Raw genomic sequence first — 23,404 nt, 5'->3', positions numbered from 1 at the left:
TTGGTAGAGTGGAGGGTTGTAGAAAAAGAGGAAGATCCCTCAATGAGATGGATTAACACAGTGATGGCAGCAATGGGCTTAGATTTAGCAAGGATTGTGAGGTTAGCACAGGACTGGGCAGTGTTTTATTTCTGTTGTGCATATGGTTAGTGTGAGCAGGTGCCAACTAGATGGCCCCTAACAACAGCATGAAAGTGTTAGAAATCTACTTTTTAAATTTCAAAGTCATCTAATGATCTTGTGCATGCTATACTAGAAAAAAAAGCTTCAGAGCAGTTTTTAAAAAATGAAATTATAACCAACTTCCCCTCTACTTTTTATGGCATTGAAACTCTGAATATTCTTTAGCGTTACAGCTTCATTCAGTCTTTACAAAATATTTATTTGTGTGGCATATAAATTGTAGGTCTTATGAAGAACAAATGAGATGAGTGAAAATTTCTTTATATTATTATAACTTTGTTCTGCACAGTCTTCTAGTGGTCTTTTTTTTTTTTTTTTTCTTTAGGCATCTCATTGCATTTATTTAATTAAAAAAATACACATTGCTTATTGAATACATAAAATGACAGTGCTTTGCAACAGTTTTGTTACTGTATCTTTATTTAAAAAAGAGAAAGTTAAAAAAAAGAAACAAAGAACTAGGGGCAAAATCAAACAGGAAAAAATACATTCAAATAGTGAGACTGTTCTGCTTGTGCAGGGGCAGTGGCTTTGGAAAGCTGCAGCCTACACTGTGAGTGTTCAGTCTACTGGTCATTTTTACCTGGGAAGAAAGGAAGTCAAGCTGCACATCAAATTTTTGCTTTAAAATATGTCCTTAAAGATTACTTAACAACCTGAGAAAAGAGAAACAAGGAAGAACACTTTTGCTGAATTATTGCTAAGTAACAGCTTTACTGTTCTTAAACTAGGATCCTTAATTCTCAAAGCACATAAAATAAAGAATGTGAAGGCCTTTCCATGGATATGAAAATTATGTTTTGTTTCATTTGAATAGTAGTTTCATGCAAATATTTAAGAATAATAGGTAAGTGTAAAGTTCAGCAAATCTTCAGTGAAAGACAATTATATTTAACTCAGTTCTGGCTAAGCTGTTAGAAAAAGTATTGTGTATTGCAGTCCAGTTTTTTCTATAGCTAAATGATAGCATTGGATTTGTGCTTAATGCTCTTCAGTCTTGAGAGTCTTAAGATCTGAACGTAGAATTCTTTATGTAATATTTTGAATTGGCATACGATTTGTGTATTTCTTTTTCATGTGAGAATGGCATAAAAGAGTTTGATAGCAAATCATATCTTCTCTCTTTATAGATGGGTTCACATAGTTTGTGCCCTGTATGTTCCTGGAGTAGCCTTTGGAGATATTGACAAGTTGCGCCCAGTAACTCTGACGGAAATGAACTATTCCAAATATGGTGCCAAGGTGAGACAGTTTTTTTATTATCTAATAAATAAAGTACTTACTTAGTAGTTTACATGATTTGTATTAATATCATCATACAGAAATGCTTACTAGTAATCATACTATTTATAGCGCAATTAATGCTTAGAATCATTTATTCTTGACAAGGATTTTCTAAGAAAGCTAGTGATATATAAATTCTCCCTTATATTTTAATTTAAAATAATCTGTGGGAGAAATGATTTCACTGGCTCTTAACTTTTTGCCAGGCTTATAGTTAATTATCAGACAAATCCTTATTTATAATAAGTTGGATCAAATACAAGCACAATTTTCTGACTTTCCCTTTGAATTAGAATTTATCAAAATTGTGAAAATGAGTACATGAAACTCTCTTTGTTTTATTCAGGTCTCAAGGACTAGTTTTATCTTTATGACTATGAGAGCTGTAATTAAAAAAAAAAACAAAAAACTTTGTGATTAACCTTTAGGATTGTAGACTATAAAAACACCCAGTTATTAGATTAAAGCACATAATCAGTGAAAAATCCTTGAAAGAATATAGAGTTAATTAGGCACTGATGGATTCCTTTTTCTTTATTGTTTGTTTATTGGGAAATTTGGAAGAAAGGCTCTTGAATAACATCAATAATCTACTAAAGGTACGATAGGGGATTTATTAATAGTGTATTGGTGTGGTGCTGTGGGTTAATGCACTAGACTGCAAAGTTGGCTTCAACCTCAAGGTTGGCAGTTCAAGCTCACTAGCCACTCAAGAAACCCTATACTGGGTCACTATGGGTTGGAACCTATTCAGTAGCGCTTAACATCAACAGTTACATTTTCACAAAGACTATAATATTGATAATTCACACATTTGACAATTTCTGTTATTGTATCTAGAGTATTTACTTTGGTCCCTAATTACCCCACCACCTTATTTATATATTTTTTCTAAGGCAAGAGATTTTTAATAGCAATATAATTCAATAAAATGTATACATTTTTTTGTTGAAATTTTTATTATTGAAATTTTTACAAAGGTATTTTCAGCTAACAGAATATCTGCCTTTTTTACTATATTCCTGGATGCTAGCAAAATTTATCCAAATCCTAAAGAAGCAAATAATCAATTTGAAAGGCTTTTCTTAAATATATAGAAATCTTATACAGCAGTTATCCCTACTTTGTGTTATAAATATATAGGAAAAAACAAACTTAAAAAAACCCCAACAACTTTCTTTTAAAAAAAAGCAAAAGAAGTCATGCAATACTTTTTTGGTAAAACTAATCGTCAGACTCTATTTTCATATAAAGCAATATTCCTGTTACTAAATAAGAGGTGTGCTTCATAAATAGAATTTTGCTATCAACTTTGTCAAAATAGAAAATAATAGGGAGCATAGCATATTTCCCATGCTTGATGTAAGCGGAGGCATTTAAAATTATTATACAGTTAGGAATATATTTCTCCCAAAGAATTAAACTCCACCTCTTGTCTGTCAGTTTGTTGTACTGTGGTGGCTTGTGAGTTGCTATGATTCTGGAAGCTTTGCCATGGTTATTTTAAATACCAGCAGGGTCATCCATAGTGGACAGGTTTCAGATGAGCTTCCAGACAAACGCAGACTAGGAAGAATGAGTGATGAACTAGTTCCAAATACTTAGTCACTGAAAACCTTATGAGTAGCAGAGAAACACTGTCAGATATAGTGCCGGAAAATGAGCCTCTCAGGTTGCAAGACACTCAAAATGAGACTGGGGAAGGAAGGGCTGCCTCCTCAAAGAGAGTTGACCATGATAACATGAATGGACTAAAGCCCGGAGGACCTTCATTTGCTGATGGGGCACAACTCAAATGAAGAAAAACAGCTGTAAACATCCATTGACAATCGGAACATGGAATGTATGAAGTATGAATCTAGGAAAATTGGAATTTGTCAAAAATGAAGTGGAATGCATAAACATCGATATCTTAGGCATTAGTGAGCTGAAATGGATTGGTATTGGCCATTTTTAACCTGATGATCAGATGGTTTACTATGCTGGAAATGACAAATTGAAGAGGAGTGGTGTTGCATTCATTGTCAAAAAGAACGTGTCCAGATCAATCATGAGGTACAATGCTCTCTCTGATAGGATAATATCCATGCACCTACAGGGAAGACCATTTAATACCACCATTATTCAAATTTATGCACCAACCACTAAAGCCAGTGCAGATGAAAAAGAAGAATTCTAACAACTTCTTCAATCTGAAATTGATCAAACATGCAATCAAGATATACTGATCATTAGTGGAGATTGGAATGCAAAGGTTGGAAACAAAGAGGAAGGATCAGTAGTTGGAAAAGATGGCCTTGGTGATAGAAATGATGCTGGAGATTACATGATAGAATTCTGTAAAACCAATGGCTTGTTCATTTCAAGTACTTTCTTTAGACAGCATAAGAGATGATTATACACATGGACCTCAACAGATAGAATACACAGATATCAAATTGACTACATCTGTGGAAAGAGACGATGGAAAAGCTCCATATCATCAGTGAAAACAAGGCCAGGGGCAGACTGTGGAATAGACCATCAATTGCTGATATGCAGATCAAACTGAAGCTGAAGAAAATGAAAACAAGTCCATGAGAACCAAAATATGACTTTGAATATATCCCACCTGAATTTAGAGATAATCTGAAGAATAGATTTGGTACATTAAACATTAAAGACCATAGACCAGAAGAGTTGTGGGATGATATCAAGAACATCATACATGAAGAAAGCAAAAAGTCATTCAGAAGACAAGAAAGAAGGAAAAGATCAAAGTGGATGTCAGAAAAGACACTGAAAGTTGCTCTTCAGCATAGAGATGCTAAAGCAAATGGAAGAAATGAGGAGGTCCAAGAGCTGAACAGAAAATTTCAAATGTCAGCTCGAGAAGACAAAGTCAAATATTACAACAAAATGTGTAAAGATCTGGAGTCATAATACCAAAAGGGAAGAAAACGCTCAGGATTTCTCAAGCTGGGGGAACTGAAGTAAGAATTCAAGCCTTGAGTTTCATTAATGAAGGATTCTCTGGGCAAATTATTGCATCAAAAGAAGATGGAAGGAATATACACAGTCACAGTACCAAAAGGAAATGGTTGATGTTCAAACCATTCCAAGAGGTAGCAAATGTTAAGAGCCAATGATACTGAAAGAAGAAGTCCAAGGTGCATTGAAGAAATTGACAAAGCATAATGAATGCATCAGGAATTTTTGGAATAAAAGTTGAAATCTTTCAAGAAAGTGAGGCGGCATAGGAGGCACTCACTCATCTATGCCAAGAAATTTGGAAGGCAACTATTTGGACACCTGATTGAATAGATCCATATTTGTGCCATTCCAAAGAGGTGACCCAATGGAATGAAGAAATCATCGAACAATCTCTGTGATATTCTATGCGAGTAAAGTTTTATTAAAGGTAATACAGAAGTGGCTGCAAGCATACATTGACAGAGAACTTCCAGAGGTGCAAGCCAGATTCAGAAGAGGACATGTAATGAGGGATATCATTGCTAATGTCCAGTGGATCTTGACTGAAAGCAGAGAATACCAGAAAGATGTTTACTTGTGCTTTATTGACGATGCAAAGGCTTTTGATTGTGTGGATCATGAGAAGCAATGGATAGCATTACGAAGTATGAATATTCCTGAACACTTAATTGTGCTCATGAGGAATCTGTACCTGGCTCAAGAGGCAGTTATATGAACAGAACATTGGGAACACTGGATGGTTTAAAATTAAGGTGTACGATAGGGTTATATTCTTTCACCAGACTTATTCAACCTGTATGCTGAGCAAATAATCTGAGAAGCTGGGTTATATGAAGAAAAACGTGGCATCAGGATTGAAGGAAAACTCATTAACAACCTGCGATATGCAGATGATACAACCTTGTTTGCTGTAAGTAAAGAAGACAAAATATTTTCTGATGAAGATCAAAGGGCACAGGCTTCGGTATAGATTGCATCTCAATGTAAAGAAAATACAAATTCTCACCACTGGACCAATAAACAGTCTTATCAACGGAGAAAGATTGAAGTTGTCAATGATTTCATTCTTCTTAGATTACTCATCAGCATCCATGGAAGTAGATGTCAAGAAATCAAACGATGTATTGCATTAGGCAAATCTGCTGCACAAGACCTTTTAAAAGTGTTTAAGAGCAAAGATGTCAGCTTGAGTACTAAGGTGCGCTTAATCCAAGCCATGGTATTTTCAGTAATCTCATATACATGCAAAAGCTGGACAGTGAATAAGGAAGAAAGCAGAATAATTGATGCTTTTGAGTTTCGATGTTGGAGGGGAATATTGAAAGTGCCGTGGGCTGCCAAAAGAACAAACAGATCTGTGTTAGAATTGCAACCAGAGTGCTCCTTGAAGGCCACGATGGCCAAACTTTGTCTCTCATACTTCGGACATATTGTCAGGAGGGACCAGTCTCTGGAGAAGGATATCATGTTTGGTAAGGTGGAGGGTCAGAGAAAAAGAGGATGCCCCCAGCGAGATGGATTGGCAAAATGGCAGCATCAACGGGCTCAAGTGTGGCAGCAATTGTGAGGTTGGCCCAAGACCAGGCAGTCTTTCGTTCTGTTGTGCATAGGGTCTGTCAGTACCGACTCGATGGCACCTAACAGCAACAACAAAATTTAAACTACTTCATGTCAAGTTTTTTTCATCTTAGAAGATTATTTTCACCTAGTTTTAAGTAAGGAAGTAAAAACCCTCTGACCTTGATTGTACTTCTGTGTTAGTTACTTGCATGCTGTTATTGAACATTTAGATTCTTCTTTGCTTAAGCTTCTTGTTGTTGTGGGTTTTTTTTTTTACCATTTTATTGTGTTTTAAGTGAAAGTTTACACAGTGAATTAAGTTCCCATTTAACATTTTTTATACAAATTATTACAGTGCTTACAGTTTTCACAGTTTGTCAGCATTCTCACTATTTCTATTTTGTTTGTTATGTTTCCATCAGTCTAACTTTCCTTTCCCTTCTTCCTTTCTCATCTTTGGTTTCAGGTAAATGGTGAATGTTTAGATGTATATTGTTGTTGTTAGGTGCTATTGAGTTGGTACTGACTCATAATGACCCTATGTACAATGGACTAAAACACTGCCCGGTCCTGGACCAACCTTACAATTGTTGCCATGCTTGAGCCCATTGATGTTGCCACTTTGCCAATCCATCTCACTGGGGTGGTCTTCCTCTTTTTCTCTGACCCTCCACCTTACCACACATTACAGCCTTCTCCAGTGACTGGTCCCTTCTGGCAGTATGTCCAAAGTATAAGAAATGAAGTCTGGTGTGGTACTGTGGGATAAGTGCTGGACTTATTAACTGTAAAGTTGGTGGTTCTAACACACCTGTTGCTCCTTGGAAACCCTGTACGGGGTTGCTGTAAGTTAGAACTGACTTACCCACAACCACTGCCATTAGTATTATTATATCAGTGGCATTTGACTTCTTCAACACTATATAGAAGAATTATTTTTTCATAGGAATCCTTGACTTTAACTATATTTATTGCTGGCATTGGTAAAATATTGATTCGCTATTGGCCTTCCTGAAGCAGTTCATTTTTTAAATTTTATTTTGTTGAAAATATGCACAGCAAAACATACAGCAATTCAACCATTTCTACAGATAGAATTCAGTGGTATTGATTATGTTCTTTAAGTTGTTTTTCACACATTAACGTAAGCTCACTTCCACCTAAGATTCCTATCAATTTTTTTGAATTGCTATTGTCACTTTCATCCCATATAGGTAATTCTTAAAAGAGCATAATGCTCAAGGCAGAGACTTTTTGCTCGTTTAGCTAAACTGTTGTTTGGTTTTGAGAAGACTTCAGGGGATATTTTTGGTTTAAGGTTTACAGATTATCTCACAGTAATAGTCTCGGGAGAATATTGAAAGTACCATGGACTGTCAAAAGAACAAACCAATCTGTGTTGGAAGAAGTCTAGCCAGAATGCTCCTTGGAAGGCACGATGGCCACAGTTTGTCTGTCACACTTTTGGCGTATTATTAGGAGGGACCAGTCCCTGAAGAAGGATATCATGTGTATTAAAGTGGAGGGTCAGAGAAAAAGAGGAAGACCTCCAATGAGATGGATTGGCACAGTGGCAGCAGCAATGGACTGAAATGTAGCAGTGGTTGTGAGGTTGGCACAAGACCGGGCAGTGTTTTGTTCTGTTGTGCATAGGGTCGCTATCAGTCATACTGACTTGATGGCACCTAACAAGGACTACAACTAATAGTCTCAGGGGTTCATCTAGCCCCATAACTCCAGACAGTCTAGAGTCCATGAGAATTTCAATTTCTATTCTGTGTTTCTTCTTTTGATCAGAATTTTTCTAGAGTATCTCTAATCAAAATGTTCAGTAATGGTAGACCCGCATCATCCAATTCTTATGGTCTTATTGCTAATCATGGAGATGATTAGCCCACATTTCATAGCCTCCTCCAATACTTTATACTCTTCTTCTTTTTCTGTTGTTCCAGGTAAATTTTCTTAATACTTTAAATAGAAAGAATAACTAATAAATGTTTACCCCATCATAATATTTTCTGGGTGCTTTGCATGATAGCAGTGGAAGTATTTTTGCTCTGATGAGTTTTCTTGCTATTCTATTGTAGGAGTGTAGCTTCTGTGAAGACCCTCGTTTTGCTAGAACTGGAGTTTGCATTAGCTGTGATGCAGGGATGTGCAGAGCGTATTTTCATGTGACTTGTGCCCAGAAGGAAGGTCTGCTTTCAGAGGCAGCTGCAGAAGAGGTAAGTTTATTTAAACCTAGAGGTGGTGAACATGTTCGGAACACTCTTATGCCTCTGTTCTGCCCTACAACAAGTATGCATCACAAATGAAATTTAAAAGTTTAAAGTCTAGCTAGATCACTGGTCCAAAACTTCAAGAGTCAACAATATCTATGAATTAGTTTTATCAATATTAAAGTTAGTCATTTGTACAACATGTTAAAATTTTTATAGTGTGATTTGATACATAAAATGAAGTATAATTTTAATATTTTAAAGTGTGACAATATCAGCATATTTTATCTGAGATTCTGAAATTATATTTTGATATCCTTGCTCTGTTTTTTCCTAAATAAAATATTATTCTACCTGCAGTATGTATATCACTATCTTGTTCTTTCTGATTATTTTTAATTCCATAATTTTCTCTCTAGATTTATTGGGTTAGATTTAGCACTCAGTGACTTTCAAAGTACATTCTGATATGCCCTCCATTATGTCAGATATAGATATGTTAAAAAAAGATTTGCAAAACTGTAAAACAGTGCCACTCTCATTTTGCATGTATGTGTAAATCATAGTTATTTAAAAAAATATTTTATGTTATCATATAATGTGTTCATTATTGTTATTTTAAAATAAGTTGATGAGTATTTATAAAATGTCTGTTTTAATTTCTTTTAGCAGAACTATAAATATAGCCCACAGAAATAGAAGCTCTTTGGGATTGTCTAAGTTAACCTAATGCCATAACAGATATATTAGAAGTTGGTGACTTTAAAGAATATAAATTGTTTTTCTCTCAGTTCAGGAAGCTAGAAGTCTGAATTTAGGGTATGGCTCTAGGTATGTGTCTGTTTCAGCTTCTAATAGCTGCCAGCAGTCCCTGACATTTCTGATCTAAGGCTTATAGGTGCATCTGTCTGTTGTCTGTCTTCTTTTTCTCCCTGTCTATATCTCTGTTCTGCTTTTGAAAAAATAACTCAGAAGGGATTAGGTTTAGGATCCACCCTCTTTAGGTGTGACTTTAGTAATATAACAAAAGAAAACCCGATTTCCAAACAGGGTTCTTATTTACAAGTTAATAGATATTAAGATTTTCAACATATATGAGGGGCTTCAAAAAGTTCAGTGAAAAGTGGAATGAAAAGATAATGGAATATTTCTACAAACTTTTTGGGTGACATAATTCAGTTTCCTAACTGGGGTCCTCAGTAATTTTTGAAGGTGTTTATTAAGGTGTGCTGAGATAAAAAGCAAAAGTTGACAACAGCTGCTGGTTCAGTTGATTCTTTTAGTTCTTTACATATGCAGGTAAGTGAGTGTTTACTCAGTAATTTTCACTGTATATTCATGATTTTATAGTAATATTTAAGGTTCTTTTATGTTTCTTTGTTTACTGAGTGAATTTCCAATGTCATATGAAAACAAATGTTTATTAATTGGGCTTTGATCTTATCTCATTTCTTTTGTAGCCAAGGGAATCAGTAAAATAGATAATCTGATGAGGAAAATTTGTTGAGTGTATTTTAGGGAATTTTAGATTAAATGGGTGCTGTAGCAGTTGTATTTTTGATAAATGTATCTGTTTTATTCCAGACTGATTCAGAGGAGTTTTATTTTGATTAATTGATAAAGGATATTGGATCAACACTGAGTGTTTTCATTAGTCATAGTGGTGTAGTTAAACAATAGGGTCATAAGTATTAGTCATGGTTATAACTCAAGATGGTAATCAGAGATACAGAGGGACAATACAAGTAAGACTCAGAGGACCAGGTAAATCCTAGATGAATCCCTGGATCAGGGATCCTGTAGGTTTGGCTAATACTTTACTATGGAAAATTTTGACCTTTGTCATCAGAAAGGGTCTTTGCAGCTATTTGTGATGTCAAAGCTCAAAATGTAAAGAGGCTTCTTCCTTGCCATCCTGCCTTCCTTGTTTGATTAGATAGAAATCCTAGGTGCTGGAATATTAAAATATGATTCCCCCCTCCAGCCTCTCCTCCCAGAACTTGCTACCTTTTAAGAATTTTTTAAGGGAAGGGGGACCATTTAAAATTTTACATATATTCTTTGTTTGTTGTTATAAACATTTATAAAATTAGAGAAGTATAGAAGTTTATAAACAATGTTTCAAAACCCAAGACTTTATATGAGTGAATATCAATGGGGTTTGCTTTTGTCAGTAATGATTCTGTTAAAATGAGGATCTTAACTATTTCTACCTGGTCATAGTTATGTAGATTAGGTTTCATGTAACATGTTAATCAAAACAAAAATTTTTAGTTAAAACAGATCTAGTGTTTTGGTGCTTTTTTTTTTTAAGTTTTTTATTGTGAATTGAGAAAAAGTTTAAGGGCAGATAATCAGTTGTACATTCAACAAATCATACACTTTGTTTCATTACTATGGTTATAATCCCCTCCATGTACCATTAGTTAACAGTATTTCTCTCTATTCATTTTAGCTTTTTGTTTTTTTAAACACTCAGGCATATATAATAATTTACATCACCAAAGGGCATATTCTGCAAGTCTGCCTCCTGGCCACCAGCTCTTAGTCCCTCTTCCCATGAATCTAGAGTCCTCAGCTGCTCCCTCTCTCCATGTTCCCATCTCTGCCCCATGTCTGGTATTGCTGCTTCTCTGGATAGGGTCTCACATAACACTTTTGCTCTTTTCCCTTGATGGTCCTCGAGTCCCCTGTTTCTGGACTGTAAGATTAACTACTCCCCCATTTTTGTTACAAAACATCTACCTTTACAATTGTGACAGTCGCAATTACAGTCATGATAATAATTATTCACTATAGAATCATACGAATCTTATCATCATCTCTTTATACCAGATCCATCTAGACAAGATGAAAACTATTCAGTGGGGACTCTATCTTCATTGGGGCATATTTTGTCTTCTGTTTCAATTTTATATGACACTCTAGAAAGCTTTTTTTTTTTTTTTTAATGTCTATTAAAATAAGGAGCCAGGTGGCACAGTGGGTTAAGCAGTTTGGCAGCTTACTATAGTAGTAGTAGTTAGAATTCATCTGCTGCTGCGTGAGAGAAAGGCGAGGCTTTCTGCTCTTGTAAAAACTTAGAGCTTCAGAAACCCTATAAAGGGTCATTGTGAGTTCGATCCTACTGGACAGCACCCAACCACCACTACCACCATATTTATTAAAGTGGGTTCTTTTTTTTTTTAAATTAATATTTTATTGTGAATTATGTGATAGTTTACATGGGAGAACATTAGCTTTACATTCATCCTATCGTATATTGTTTCATTGCCATGGTTACAATCCCCTCCATGCATCATCAACCAACCAAAGGGTATATCCTGCAAGCCTGCCCCCAAGTCATCAACACACAGCCCCTCTCCATCTCTGGTGTCACTGTTTCTCTGGGTAGGGCCCTGCACTCCACTCTTCTCCCTTGATGGTTCCAGGGCCTCCACTCCTAGACTACAAAGTCAATCACTCCCCTCCTTTTGCTACAAAACATCTACCTTTACATTTCCAACCCTCACAGTCAGTCCTGAAAACAATTACTCACTATTGTACCACCAGAGACCTGTCCCTAGCTCCTTTCATCATCCCCACCCAGACAGATTGAATACTACTCAGTGGAGATTCTACCTTCCTCTGCGCCCTCTAGATCTAGGCTCCCTCTTGAAAGCTTGTAAGCCAGTCACTTCTTGCCTTTGTAGCCTCCCCTACCCCATTTTGGGTAGCCAATGTCCAAGTTGCCCATCCCTGTCTACTCTGTATGTGGAGGGGGTGGGAATGATTCTTGCTGTAAAGATTTGTTCCCTCTTTTGAGTTACTGCATCCATAGGTGCAGGTCAAGTTCATCAAATTGTATCAGATTATTCTTTTTTCCTCTTCTTCTAGTTGAGCTCTGATCATTAAACTGGATTCCTTTTTAATGGCTCATGTGTTCAGATAGTAAAAGAAAGGTTGGGAAAGAGAAAAGAGAGCAAATGTGTTCCTCATTGTGATTCAAGGCATTCATATTTTTCATGAACAGTTATCTAGTGCTGCTATGATAGAAATACCACAAGTAGGAGGCTTTAGCAAATAGAAATTTATTCCATCACAGTTTATGTGGCTGAACGTCTGAATTTAGAGTGCTGGATCTAGGGGAAGCTTGCTTTCTTAGGGTAAGCAAACCTCTATAGGAAGGTTTGTCTCCTTTCAACACCCAGGAGTCCAGTGCTTATTAGATTCCATGTTTCTTGGTATTAATCTTTCCCTGGGCCTAGGAGGTTCTCAGTGCAAGGACTCCATGCCCAAAGTATACTCTTGGTTCCTGGTTCTTGGTGGTAGTCAGTTCTTCCTCTCTTTCCTTGTTTCTCTCTCCTTTACCTATTGTAAGATAAAAGATGATGCAGGCCACATGCCAGGAAACGCCCCTTATATCAAATCAGGCCCGTGACTTGCTTCCCACCCTAATCCCCTTAAATTTATTGATAATTATATAACTGCCAAATTATAAATTATATGCCAAGCCTCTGAGAATCATGTCCCTACCAAATTGATACATAGTTAGGTGGGACAGTTAAATCCATGACTTCCTTCTTACATAGAACCCTGGAAGAGTCAGACTTCAGCTGGACTTTCTGAGCTTCTCTCTCTTATTTTTAACCCTTTAAAGGTTATAAATGTCATGTCATGTTTATTTAGTAGGTAGTTTGACCTGTCAGACATTGTAACACTGTAGATATAGAAGTGTATGAAACAGACAATTATGTGTTGTTAAAGGAGCTCTGGTAGCATAGTGATTACGAATTGGGCTGCTAATCTCACGGTTAGCAGTTTGAAACTGCCATGTGTTCTACGGGAGAAAGATGAGGCTTTTTGCTTCTGTAAAGATTTATAGCCTCAGAAACCCTATGTAGGGTTGCTGTGAGTCGGAACCGACTCCACGGCACATAACAACCAGCCAACCAAAGGGAATTAAGGAGTCCTGGTGTGGCACTATAGGATAAAACACTGAACTGCAAGATCAGTTGAACCACAAGGTCAGCTATTCCTTGGAAACCCTATACAAGATCGACATGAGTTGGAATGACTTGAAAGCACTTAACAACAAGAAGAAGGAAACTAACATTAGAGAGGCAAATGGGGAATGGCTACATAATGAAAAAGTAAAAAGTATGTGGTGGTTATTACTATGAAGAAATATAGATCAGGATAGTGTATTAGAGGTGTAGGGAGGAGTCTTGGTGTGGTACTATGGGTTAATGTGCTGGACTGCAAAGTCGGTTTGAACTGCAAGGTTGGAGGTTCAAGCTCACCCGTTGCTCCTCGAAAGCCCTACACAGGGTCGCTGTGAGTCAGTACTGACTTGATGGCTTTTAACAACAACAACAACAACAACAAATGAGTCAGAACTGATGCAGCAGCACTTAACAACAAACAGGTATCGAGTAATGGTAATTTATATGGGGAGGTCAGAGAAGGGCTCTTTAATAAGGTAACATTTGTGAATATAAGTGAGGAAAGTGGTGGGGGAGCATGTAGATATTTGAGGAAAGAGAGAATAGTATATACAAATCCCTGAGCTAGGAGAGAGCAGTGTGGCTGGGGCAGAGTTAGAAACGAGGTCCAGTGAGAGAGGAGGAAGGAGCGAACAGAAGGCCACACACATCATGTAAAACTTGGAAGAACATAGAAAGGCCTTTCAAGATCCTTCCTACTCCAAGTGAAAAGGGAAAACCATTTTTCTGAATGTCTGTCATGTGCTAGACTTAGTGCTAGGCCTTTTTTACATACATTCTCATTTAACCCTTACTTCTGAGGTGGGTTCTACTGTTGTACAATGTAAAATGAGTTCTATTAGTATCAGTTTTATGAATTTAAAACCAGAGAAATTCAGTAGTTGACCCAGTATCTTAGAAAGTAAGTATGATATGTCTTTAACCTCTGCCTGATTATCATCAGATTCACTTTAAGGGGGTTTCCACTTAGAGATTTATGAAGCTCATCTCTGAAGATTATGATTCATGTAGGTCTAAGGCAAGGGTTTTAAATGCAAACGCCTTGAGAAACATTCGTACAGCTCCATTTCTGTCTTAGACTAGGTACTTTAGAGAAGCAAAATCAGTGAAGTGTTTATAGAAATCCATAGAGAGAGATTTATTTCAAGTAAATTGCTCATCAGTTGTGGGTCAAATCCATGGGTCAGGTTGCAGGCGGAAGACTTCTCCTGCCTCACGTGCTTATAAGAGTTGACCAACTTAAGAACTGCAGGTCAAGTGATAGGCTACTGTCTCATACGCCAAGAGCCAAATGTCAGATGATGACAAGATGAATGCAGGATAAAGAGAGTTTTCCTAGAATATCTATATCTGTACCCTCCTCTTCCAACTGAGTGGCTGTTCACATCAGGTAACAGAGTGGAGGATGATTATACAGTATCTGTCAAACCACTGTGAATCATGACTTATCTAAGTCAATACTTTATATTGACCATCACAATTTCTCTAAGCAGGTAAATGTTTCAAGGCATCATAACCACTGTTTGTTTCCAGGTTTTTTCATTACCCTTAACAGAAACTCAGTGTCCCTCAAGTAATATCTTCTTATTTCTCCTTCCTACCCGTGCTTCGGTGTTTATGCATTTTACAATTCTACATAGTTCATGTAAATGAAACAAATTATTTATCCTTTTGTATTTGACCTACTTAATTCACAGGGTAATACTTTCAATCATGTTGTAGCTTGTATCAGAACTCCTAGTCAGAATCCTTGTTTTTTTTTAAATTTTTTTATTATTATTCTGTGCATTGGTTTTTTTAAAAAAAAAGTTTTTACTTTGAATAGAGTGATAGCGTACACCATTGTTTCATTGCATTGATTACAATCTCCTCTGTGTATCACCATTCAACAGTATTTTTTTCTAGTCCCTCTGTTTGTTTGTTTTTTGTCTTTATTGTTAATTGAGTGATAGTTTACATGGGGAACATAAGTTTTACACTCATCCTATCCTATCCTGATCATTTCATTGCAATGATTACAATCCGATTCATTTCATTGCAATGATTACAATCCCCTGCATGCTGCATCATTCAACAGTATTTGCTTCTATTCCCTCTGTGTTTTTTTTTCTTTTTTTGGGGGGGAGGCGGGGGATGTGCACCAAAACACTGAGGAATATGCAGTCATTCAAATAGCTAAATTGCACACCCTGCAAGCTTGTCCCCTGGCCACCAGCACACATCCCACTGCCTCCATGAGTCTAAAGTCCTCAGCTGCTGTCTCTCCATGTCATCATATTTGCCTCCATCTCTGGCATCAATGCTTCTCTGGGTAGGGTCCCACACCGCTCTTCTCCCTTGATGGTCCCAGGGTCCTCTGCTCGGGGACTGTAAGATCAACCACTCACCCCTTTTTGCTATAAAATTTCTACCTTTATAATTGTGACAATCCCAATTAGTCACTAAAGCCCTTGTTTTCATGTGAACTAAACTCACTAAGTCCTGGTGTGGCTCTGTGGGTTAATGCTCTGGACTGCAAAGTTGGTTTGAACCACAAGGTCGGTGGTTCAAGCTCACCAGCTGCTCCTTGGAAACCCTATACAGGGTCGCTGTGAGTTGGAATTGACTCGATGGCACTTAACAACAACAACAAACTGACCTCTACAAGCATAAATCCTATTTCATTTTCAATCTTACCTACTTTAAAAACAATAAAATACCTGCCTAGACTGGTATTTTGAGGCTCAATATAATTTTTATTTCTACTTAGTATCATCTCTCCCTGTGATTTAATGCATGTCTTGAGAAGTCAGCTGTGTTTGTGTTAATGCAATCTCCTTCCTGTATTTTCGTATTTTTACCTAATAACGATGTGAGAAAGTTATTAAACCTTTCTTAGTTATTATAAACTATTGAGCTAACAGGCACAGTAAAGGAGCTCTGGTAGCGTAGTGGTTATGAATTGGGCTACGAACCTCAGGGACAGCAGTTCAAAACTACCAGCTTCTCCACTGGAGAAAGATGAGGCTTTCTGCTCCCATAAAGATTTACAGCCTCGGAAACCCTGTACAGGGTCGCTATGAGTCGGAACTGACTCCACGGTACATAACAACAACAACAGGCACAGTGAGCCTTGTTTGAAGTCATACTAGTAAACGAAGCTAGCAAATGGTACACTCTGGATTTCTATCCAGGTTTTATATTTCAAAATATCTCTGATTTTATCCAGAGTGCTATAATACTGTGACAACTGTGGATATTATACTAGCCTCATATGAATTTTGTTTTTTAATTTTAAGGACATGTTAGATCCTAAAAACTATTTCTCTATATATCATCTTTTTCATCTTGTTCATAAGACCATTTCTTTTTGGGTTTCAAAACCTCACTAAGAGATCCCTTTAACATATTTTAGAAAGAACAGTATGGATAGTGTATCTATTTCTCCTCCCTAGAACATACCTAAAGAATAGACTGTTTCTCATGTGATCATCACATCGCAGATAGCTTTATACTTTCTTGTTAGTTGTTATGGAGTTGATCCTAACTCAGTGTGGCTTCGTAGGCTTCAAAGCTGTGAGTTTTCCAAAGCACACTGCCAGGCCTCTCTTTCAAGGAGCTTCTGGGTGTGTTTCAACTGTTAATCTTCGGTTAGTAGTCGAGTGCTTAACCATTTGCACTATGCAGGGACTTCTACCTATATCTTTATAAATTATTTGTTTTTGATAAAGTGTGATACTATGCAACTACTCTAAATAATACATAAGACCTGATTCTAATATCTTTAGATCTAGAAGATGTTTTAATGAAAAAAAAAATGTTGGTAATTTGACAGTAACATCAAGGGCTATGTTTCTAAAGCAGCAGTCTATATCAATATGTGTAAAAGTTATTCTTAAAATTTGTTATAGAAATAGGCATCACTATAGGAGATTCTTTAGAAGGAATTACTTTTCCTTTTATATTAGATTTATGATGACCCTTTGGAGTAAAAATGTTCACCTTTTCTTTCCCCTCCTTTTTTGATTTAGGATATAGCAGATCCATTTTTTGCATATTGTAAGCAACACGCAGATAGGTTAGACAGAAAATGGAAGAGAAAAAATTACTTGGCTCTACAATCCTATTGTAAAATGTCTTTGCAAGAGAGAGAGAAACAGCTGTCACCAGAAGCACAGGTATGGGACTCATGTGCAGACTGTTAGGTTCTGTTTTCCTTTAGAGTAATACATTTCAGCACCCCTGCATATCTGTCAGTAGCACATAAAGTATAATTATGCAATTCAGTTAGTAACCCAGAAAATAAACTGTTCTTAGTGTAGATGGTGAATATAGTTTTTGGCTAAATACAGTATTTTTTATCCAGCCAACAGAGCAGGCATTTATAAAGCATGTTTACAAATATATTAAAAAATATATAACTTAGTGGACTATTTCTATCAATGTAAGATGTTGACTACATCTTTTATCAGCTTATTCTCATGTTCGGTTACATAAAAGATTTGCTTAGTTTGCCTGTTATTAAATTGTTTTCTATAAATTCAGTAAATTTATGGGGACTCATGCAGTTATTGAAAAACTTGAGGTTAATCAAATTTGTTTTTCAAAATTCTGATCATAGGTTAGGACATAGTTTATTATAACCCTGTAATTATATAGTATACCTTAAGTACTGTGAATAAATATAATTGGTCTTCATGATAGGATTTTAGTTATATTTGCTATCTCTGAGATTGAAAGTAAAATCATTAGAACGTGTTTGTTCCATTTTAATGCCTTTTAACATTTGTTACATATATTTTATAGGCAAGGATCAATGCCCGACTTCAACAATATCGTGCCAAAGCAGAACTAGCTCGATCTACTAGGCCACAGGCCTGGGTTCCAAGGGAAAAACTGCCCAGACCACTCACTAGTAGTGCTTCAGCCATTCGTAAACTGATGCGGAAAGCAGAACTAATGGGTATCAGTACAGATATCTTCCCAGTGGACAATTCAGATACCAGTTCTAGTGTGGATGGAAGGAGAAAGCATAAGCAACCAGCTCTCACTGCTGATTTTGTGAATTATTATTTTGGTCAGTATAGACATTTAGACGTTCTCAATTAGAACAATTTCTAATGAAAATGTTTGATATACTGTTAGTTTTAAAAAATGTATTAGGCATGCTACATTTATCAAGTAAAAGCATATTCATTTTCCTAATATGCTGTGGGATTTCATAAATGTTAGATTCATGTATCTGTGAATAGAGTTTGAAATAATGTATGTTTATGCATGTGGTTATATGTATGACTAGCTTCCTTCTTTGTGTATTTTGTATATTAGCTTTTACTTTCTACTAAGTAAAATTGGATATTTAATTTAAATAGAGAGAAATATGCGCATGATTCAAATTCAGGAAAATATGGCTGAACAAAAGACTATAAAGGATAAATTAGAGAATGAACAAGAAAAGCTTCATGTAGAATATAATAAGGTGAGTTGGCTGTAAAACAATCTGATATAACATTCTATTGATAATTTATTTTCTGATTTTATTATGTTTCATTTTGAAAGACTCCTTTAGCTTTTAGAACCTTCCCAACTGTCCCTCTGCCCTGTTTCTCATTATTATCACTAACACTCCCTGGGCACTTTCTGTGTACTTGGTACCATTCTGAGCATATTACATGTGTTAACTTAATTCTCACTTCAACTTTATGCTATGGGTTAAGGCTGTTACTCTTGAGTCCTAAAGAATTTAGGTAATTTGCCCAGCCTCATATAGGTAGTTTAGGAGCCCTGGTATCAGAATGGATTATGAGCTGGGCTACTAACCGCAAAATTGGCGTATTGAATCTACCAATCATTTCTATAAAGATTTACAGCCTCGGAAACCCTATACAGGATTGCTGTGAGTTGGAACTGACTCAACACCACACAACCACCACACCACCGTGTAGGTAGTCGGGTCATACAGCTTGGGTTTAAGCCGAACAGTCAGATGATAGTCTTTATTTCTAACCAGTGCACAGTACTATAGAACTGCTTTTTCTAAGTTTGTGGGAAACTTAGAAATTTATTTTTAAACTATTGTTTTCATCTGGAATTTAATTTTATTGTTATTTTTTATTAAAAAAAGATAGTGAATTTAAATTTACATTGAACTGCTTCATTCTAATAATGAGGGATGAGATAAAAAGAAAACAAAAAGGAACTCTGGTAGTGTAGTGGTTTATGCATTGGGCTGCTAACTGCAAAGTCAGCAGTTTGAATCTGTCAGCTACAGCAGCTGCTCATGGGAGAAAGATTCACAGTTTTGGAACTCCTACACAAGGTCACTGTGAATTTGAACCAACTCTGTGGCCCTTAGCAGCAGCAATTAAAAAAAAGATACATAAAACAACAAGATGTGGCTAAAATGTCACATAATAAATAAGGTGAGCTTATAACACTGATGCTGACTTACTGTTGGAAAACATTTTAAGTTGTAAAAATGTAAGTAGGAAATATGTTTCTATAATCAGCTAAATGATAGTGAAAATAGTACTATAATTAGGTTCAGTACTCTAGTTCTGTGATCTTGGCCAATTTATAAAATCTGTGTCCTTAGTATTCTCATTGTAAAAACTATGGAAATATATCTTTGTAGAGTCCAAAGGATTAATTAATGAAATGTATATAAAATTATATGGTAAAGGGTAAAGAATATTTAAGTATATCATTATAAATACTGAAAATACATACAGCTGGTAGCAGCTTACATTTTATTGGTGCTGCTAAATAAATGTATAGCCTTATTCTCAGTGTTATTGTGAGTTGAATGTGTTCAAGTTAACTAGAATATAAGTGTAGACATTTTTGAACATTTATTGATGTATTATTTAAATTTTCACATATTTTCCTACACATTTTAATCAAGTTTACTAATGTGACTTATTTACTTTGTAGCTTTGTGAATCTTTAGAAGAACTACAAAATCTGAATGGAAAACTTCGAAGTGAAGGGCAAGGAATATGGGCCTTGCTAGGAAGAATCACAGGGCAGGTTAGTTTCTTTCCAATAGCTATTTCTTCCTTTTCTTGCTCTCAATGTAATTTTCAAAGACCAGATTTCTGATACAACTGTCACTTTGCTAACTAAAGAATTCTGTTAGCAGATCAGTGCCAACTAATCCTCTGGGGATAATGATTTTTGCCTGCAATACATTTAGGGCATTGTAAGTGGACTACTGAGAACCTGTGTAGCTTAATTTGGTTATTTTAACTGCTGTCTTGTTTGCAAAATTTTTTCATTTGCTCAAATTGATTGACCTGTCATTTGTGATGAAACTAACAGATGAAGCATGAGTTACTCCTACTACATTCTTCCTTTTTTCATTTAGCAGTTTTAGAGTCCCAGCCATGTTTTTTTCCTGTCCTCTTCTTTTGCAAACTTGAGAGATTTGTTTACAAGTTGATTTCGTTTTGAGCTGTAAGAGAAAGATTTTGAAACTTTAATGTTATAGTTTTTCCCTTTCAATGTTGTTGTTATGTGCCATCGAGTCGGTTCCGACCCATAGCGACCCTGTATAGGGTTTCTGAGGGTGTAAATCTTTACGGGAGTAGAAAGCCTCATCTTTCTCCCGCGGAGCACCTGGTAGTTTCAAACCGCTTACCTTAAGGTTCGCAGCCCGATTCGTAACCACTACGCTACCAGAGCTCCTTTCAATAGTAGCTGTTTATTGTAATCATGAAAAAATTACTTGAACATTTTTAACATGTTAAAGTTCTTGGTGTTGAAAACAAGAATCTTTGCCAAAAGGATTTCTTTGAGTGCTCTTTTCAGAATTCTCTGCATTCATAGGGGCTTCAAAAAGTTTCTTGGGAAATAGAAGTAATAGATAATGGAATTATTCCAGGAACTTTCTGAAGCTTCCTTTATAATTCATATATTAAGAATATATTCAAAAATTTTAGTTACATTTTTAAAGGGTCCTTTAATTGCCATCTGCTTTAATTTGTGAGGGATCATTTCATAGGTTAGGACATAGTACTGATAGTTTTAATTGTACTAGTTGGAGAGCTTTACAGAGTGAAATTCATTATACAATTCATGCATGTATGTTATTTTGTTGTTGTTGTTGTTATGTGCCGTCGAGTCGGTTCCGACCCATAGCGACCCTGTACAGGGTTTCCAAGGGTATAAATCTTTACGGGAGTAGAAAGCCTCATCTTTCTCCCGCGGAGCAGCTGGTAGTTTCGAACCGCTGACCTTAAGGTTCACAGCCCGATTCGTAACCACTACGCTATGTTATTTTAGGAAATAATAATTAATGATTTGTGTTATATTATGCTACCTTTGAGGATACTTCTTTTGTGAACAATGGTTTATATGGTCTAAATTATAATGAATTTTAAGAGGCATGAATGAGTAGTCACATATGGCATAATATACCCTAGCCTCTTTTTTCATTTTGTTGATGAAATTTTAGAAGAATATGATGTTTTATGCTTTATATTTAGAATTGTTAATGTTGAATTCAAGTCTTTTATTGGTTATTTGACAAGCTAGCATTATTTTTTAACTTGGTTTGCAGATTTATCTCAGAGTGATCTCCTGTGTAGTATAAAATATTCTCTACTATAAAAGGGCATTTTCATTTATTAAATGGCTTTTAACAGAGGCTCACAATATCCTTGTGCAAATGTAAAATACACAGCAGAAGTAGAATTCACTTGTATCGCTTGCATGGCACTTTTTTCCAGTTGGTTGAACAGATGCTGGCCTACAGGGCCACTGAGAAATGACTTTGATAGATGGTTGCTGTCTGAGAAGCTAGCATACTACAGATTAGTAAAACCCCAAAGAGAATCTGTGGGCTTTGTGGAGAGCTTGGTCCAATAAGATAATTTTTCTAATTAACCTATGGAGCACCAACGTAGCAGGGATGTTGAGGAAAATAAACAGCTTTAATGCTTTTTGTTAAGTGTACTGTGCTTTTTTTTTTTTTTTTTTTCCTTCTTTACATCTGAAGCACTTGTCCTGGTTTTTCACTTTTTTAAAAGCTGAAATAGAAGTTTAATTTTCGTAATGTCTTAGCGTTCCATTGAAAACTGATGAACATTTAGAATTATAGGCTTCTAATAGAAATAACTATGAGATAAACTCATTGTAATAATTTTTGCCAGTGTAATATCTGCAAAAGCAGCTTTTTTTTCCCTCAGAATCTTAGCATACTTAGTTGGCTCAAGTGGCAAATAGAGGAAAATGTTACTTTACATTTCTTCCTTAAAACTATACATACTGCATTTTGTTCAAATCAATAGAAGTTGAACATACCGGCCATTTTGCGAGCACCGAAAGAGAGGAAACCAAGTAAAAAAGAAGGAGGCACTCAAAAGACATCTACTCTTCCAGCAGTACTTTATAGGCAAGTAATGAATTATAATATACTGAGCAATGATAGAATAATGTTGTCTAGTGTTAGCTAATACTTATTAGTAATAAGATACTTTAAATATTTAAGAACAATTATATCCATATCAAAATTTTAGTTAAATGCATTTGAAGTTCATTTATATTAGTAACTTTACCGAAGATGCTTTCCTTGTTGAATGATAGACTGATTTTGTGTATCTCTTGTAATGATAATATGAATGACTTTTGTATTCTTTAAGGAACAGAATATAACTACAGAAGCTCCATGAAAGTCAACAGTCCTTGTTGGGGAATGGGACAGTCATTTAATATGGATGATTCTTCTCATAAATAATGAAAACAACTTAATAGACAAAAAAAAAAAAAAAGTATTTTATTTTACTTGAGTCAGTTAAGAGTTTTGTCTGTTTTAAAGTAGAGATGGGTCTGTTGTACATGGTGGGCAATGAAGGAGAAGGTTTAAATTTGAGTCTGTCTATATATTTTTTTTTCACTCTCCACTCTCAGTTGTACTAATTCTGTTTCCAGAAGTACTTGTGTTCTTTAGTTTTTAGTTCAATATTCTTACACTGTTAACCACTATAATAATTTTACATAGTCAAGACTTCTGTCCATATCCAAATACATTAGAATCTCATTTTTTTTCATGTAGTATTATATTGATTAAGTGAAATAAGTTTAGAAATCATGATATATTTGTACATGCATGAATGGGCTTCAAAAAGTTTGTGGGAAAATTCCATTATCTTTTAATTCCATTTTTCCCTGAACTTTTTGAAGCTCCTTCAAATATATGCATATATATATATATATATATAA

The 23,404-nt window shown here is 35.7% G+C and overlaps 1 protein-coding gene across 2 annotated transcripts in view; it reads left to right on the top strand.

The window, feature by feature from the left end:
* The window catches only part of PHF14 (PHD finger protein 14), a 210,522-nt gene that overhangs the window by 53,117 nt on the left and 134,001 nt on the right, over positions 1–23,404 (top strand). For both annotated transcript variants that reach the window (XM_006834249.1, XM_006834248.1), the window contains 7 exons: positions 1,314–1,425; positions 8,088–8,225; positions 17,215–17,361; positions 17,990–18,260; positions 18,556–18,662; positions 20,117–20,212; positions 22,474–22,577. In XM_006834249.1, the coding sequence (XP_006834312.1) occupies positions 1,314–1,425; positions 8,088–8,225; positions 17,215–17,361; positions 17,990–18,260; positions 18,556–18,662; positions 20,117–20,212; positions 22,474–22,577 (975 nt within the window). The remainder of the gene's footprint in view (positions 1–1,313; positions 1,426–8,087; positions 8,226–17,214; positions 17,362–17,989; positions 18,261–18,555; positions 18,663–20,116; positions 20,213–22,473; positions 22,578–23,404) is intronic.

This window comes from Chrysochloris asiatica, unplaced genomic scaffold, assembly GCF_000296735.1.
Source record: "Chrysochloris asiatica unplaced genomic scaffold, ChrAsi1.0 scaffold00010, whole genome shotgun sequence".
Classification (NCBI taxonomy): Eukaryota; Metazoa; Chordata; class Mammalia; order Afrosoricida; family Chrysochloridae; genus Chrysochloris; species Chrysochloris asiatica.
The sequence above is the reverse complement of the archived record's forward strand: the minus strand, read 5'-3'. Positions and strand labels throughout refer to the sequence as shown.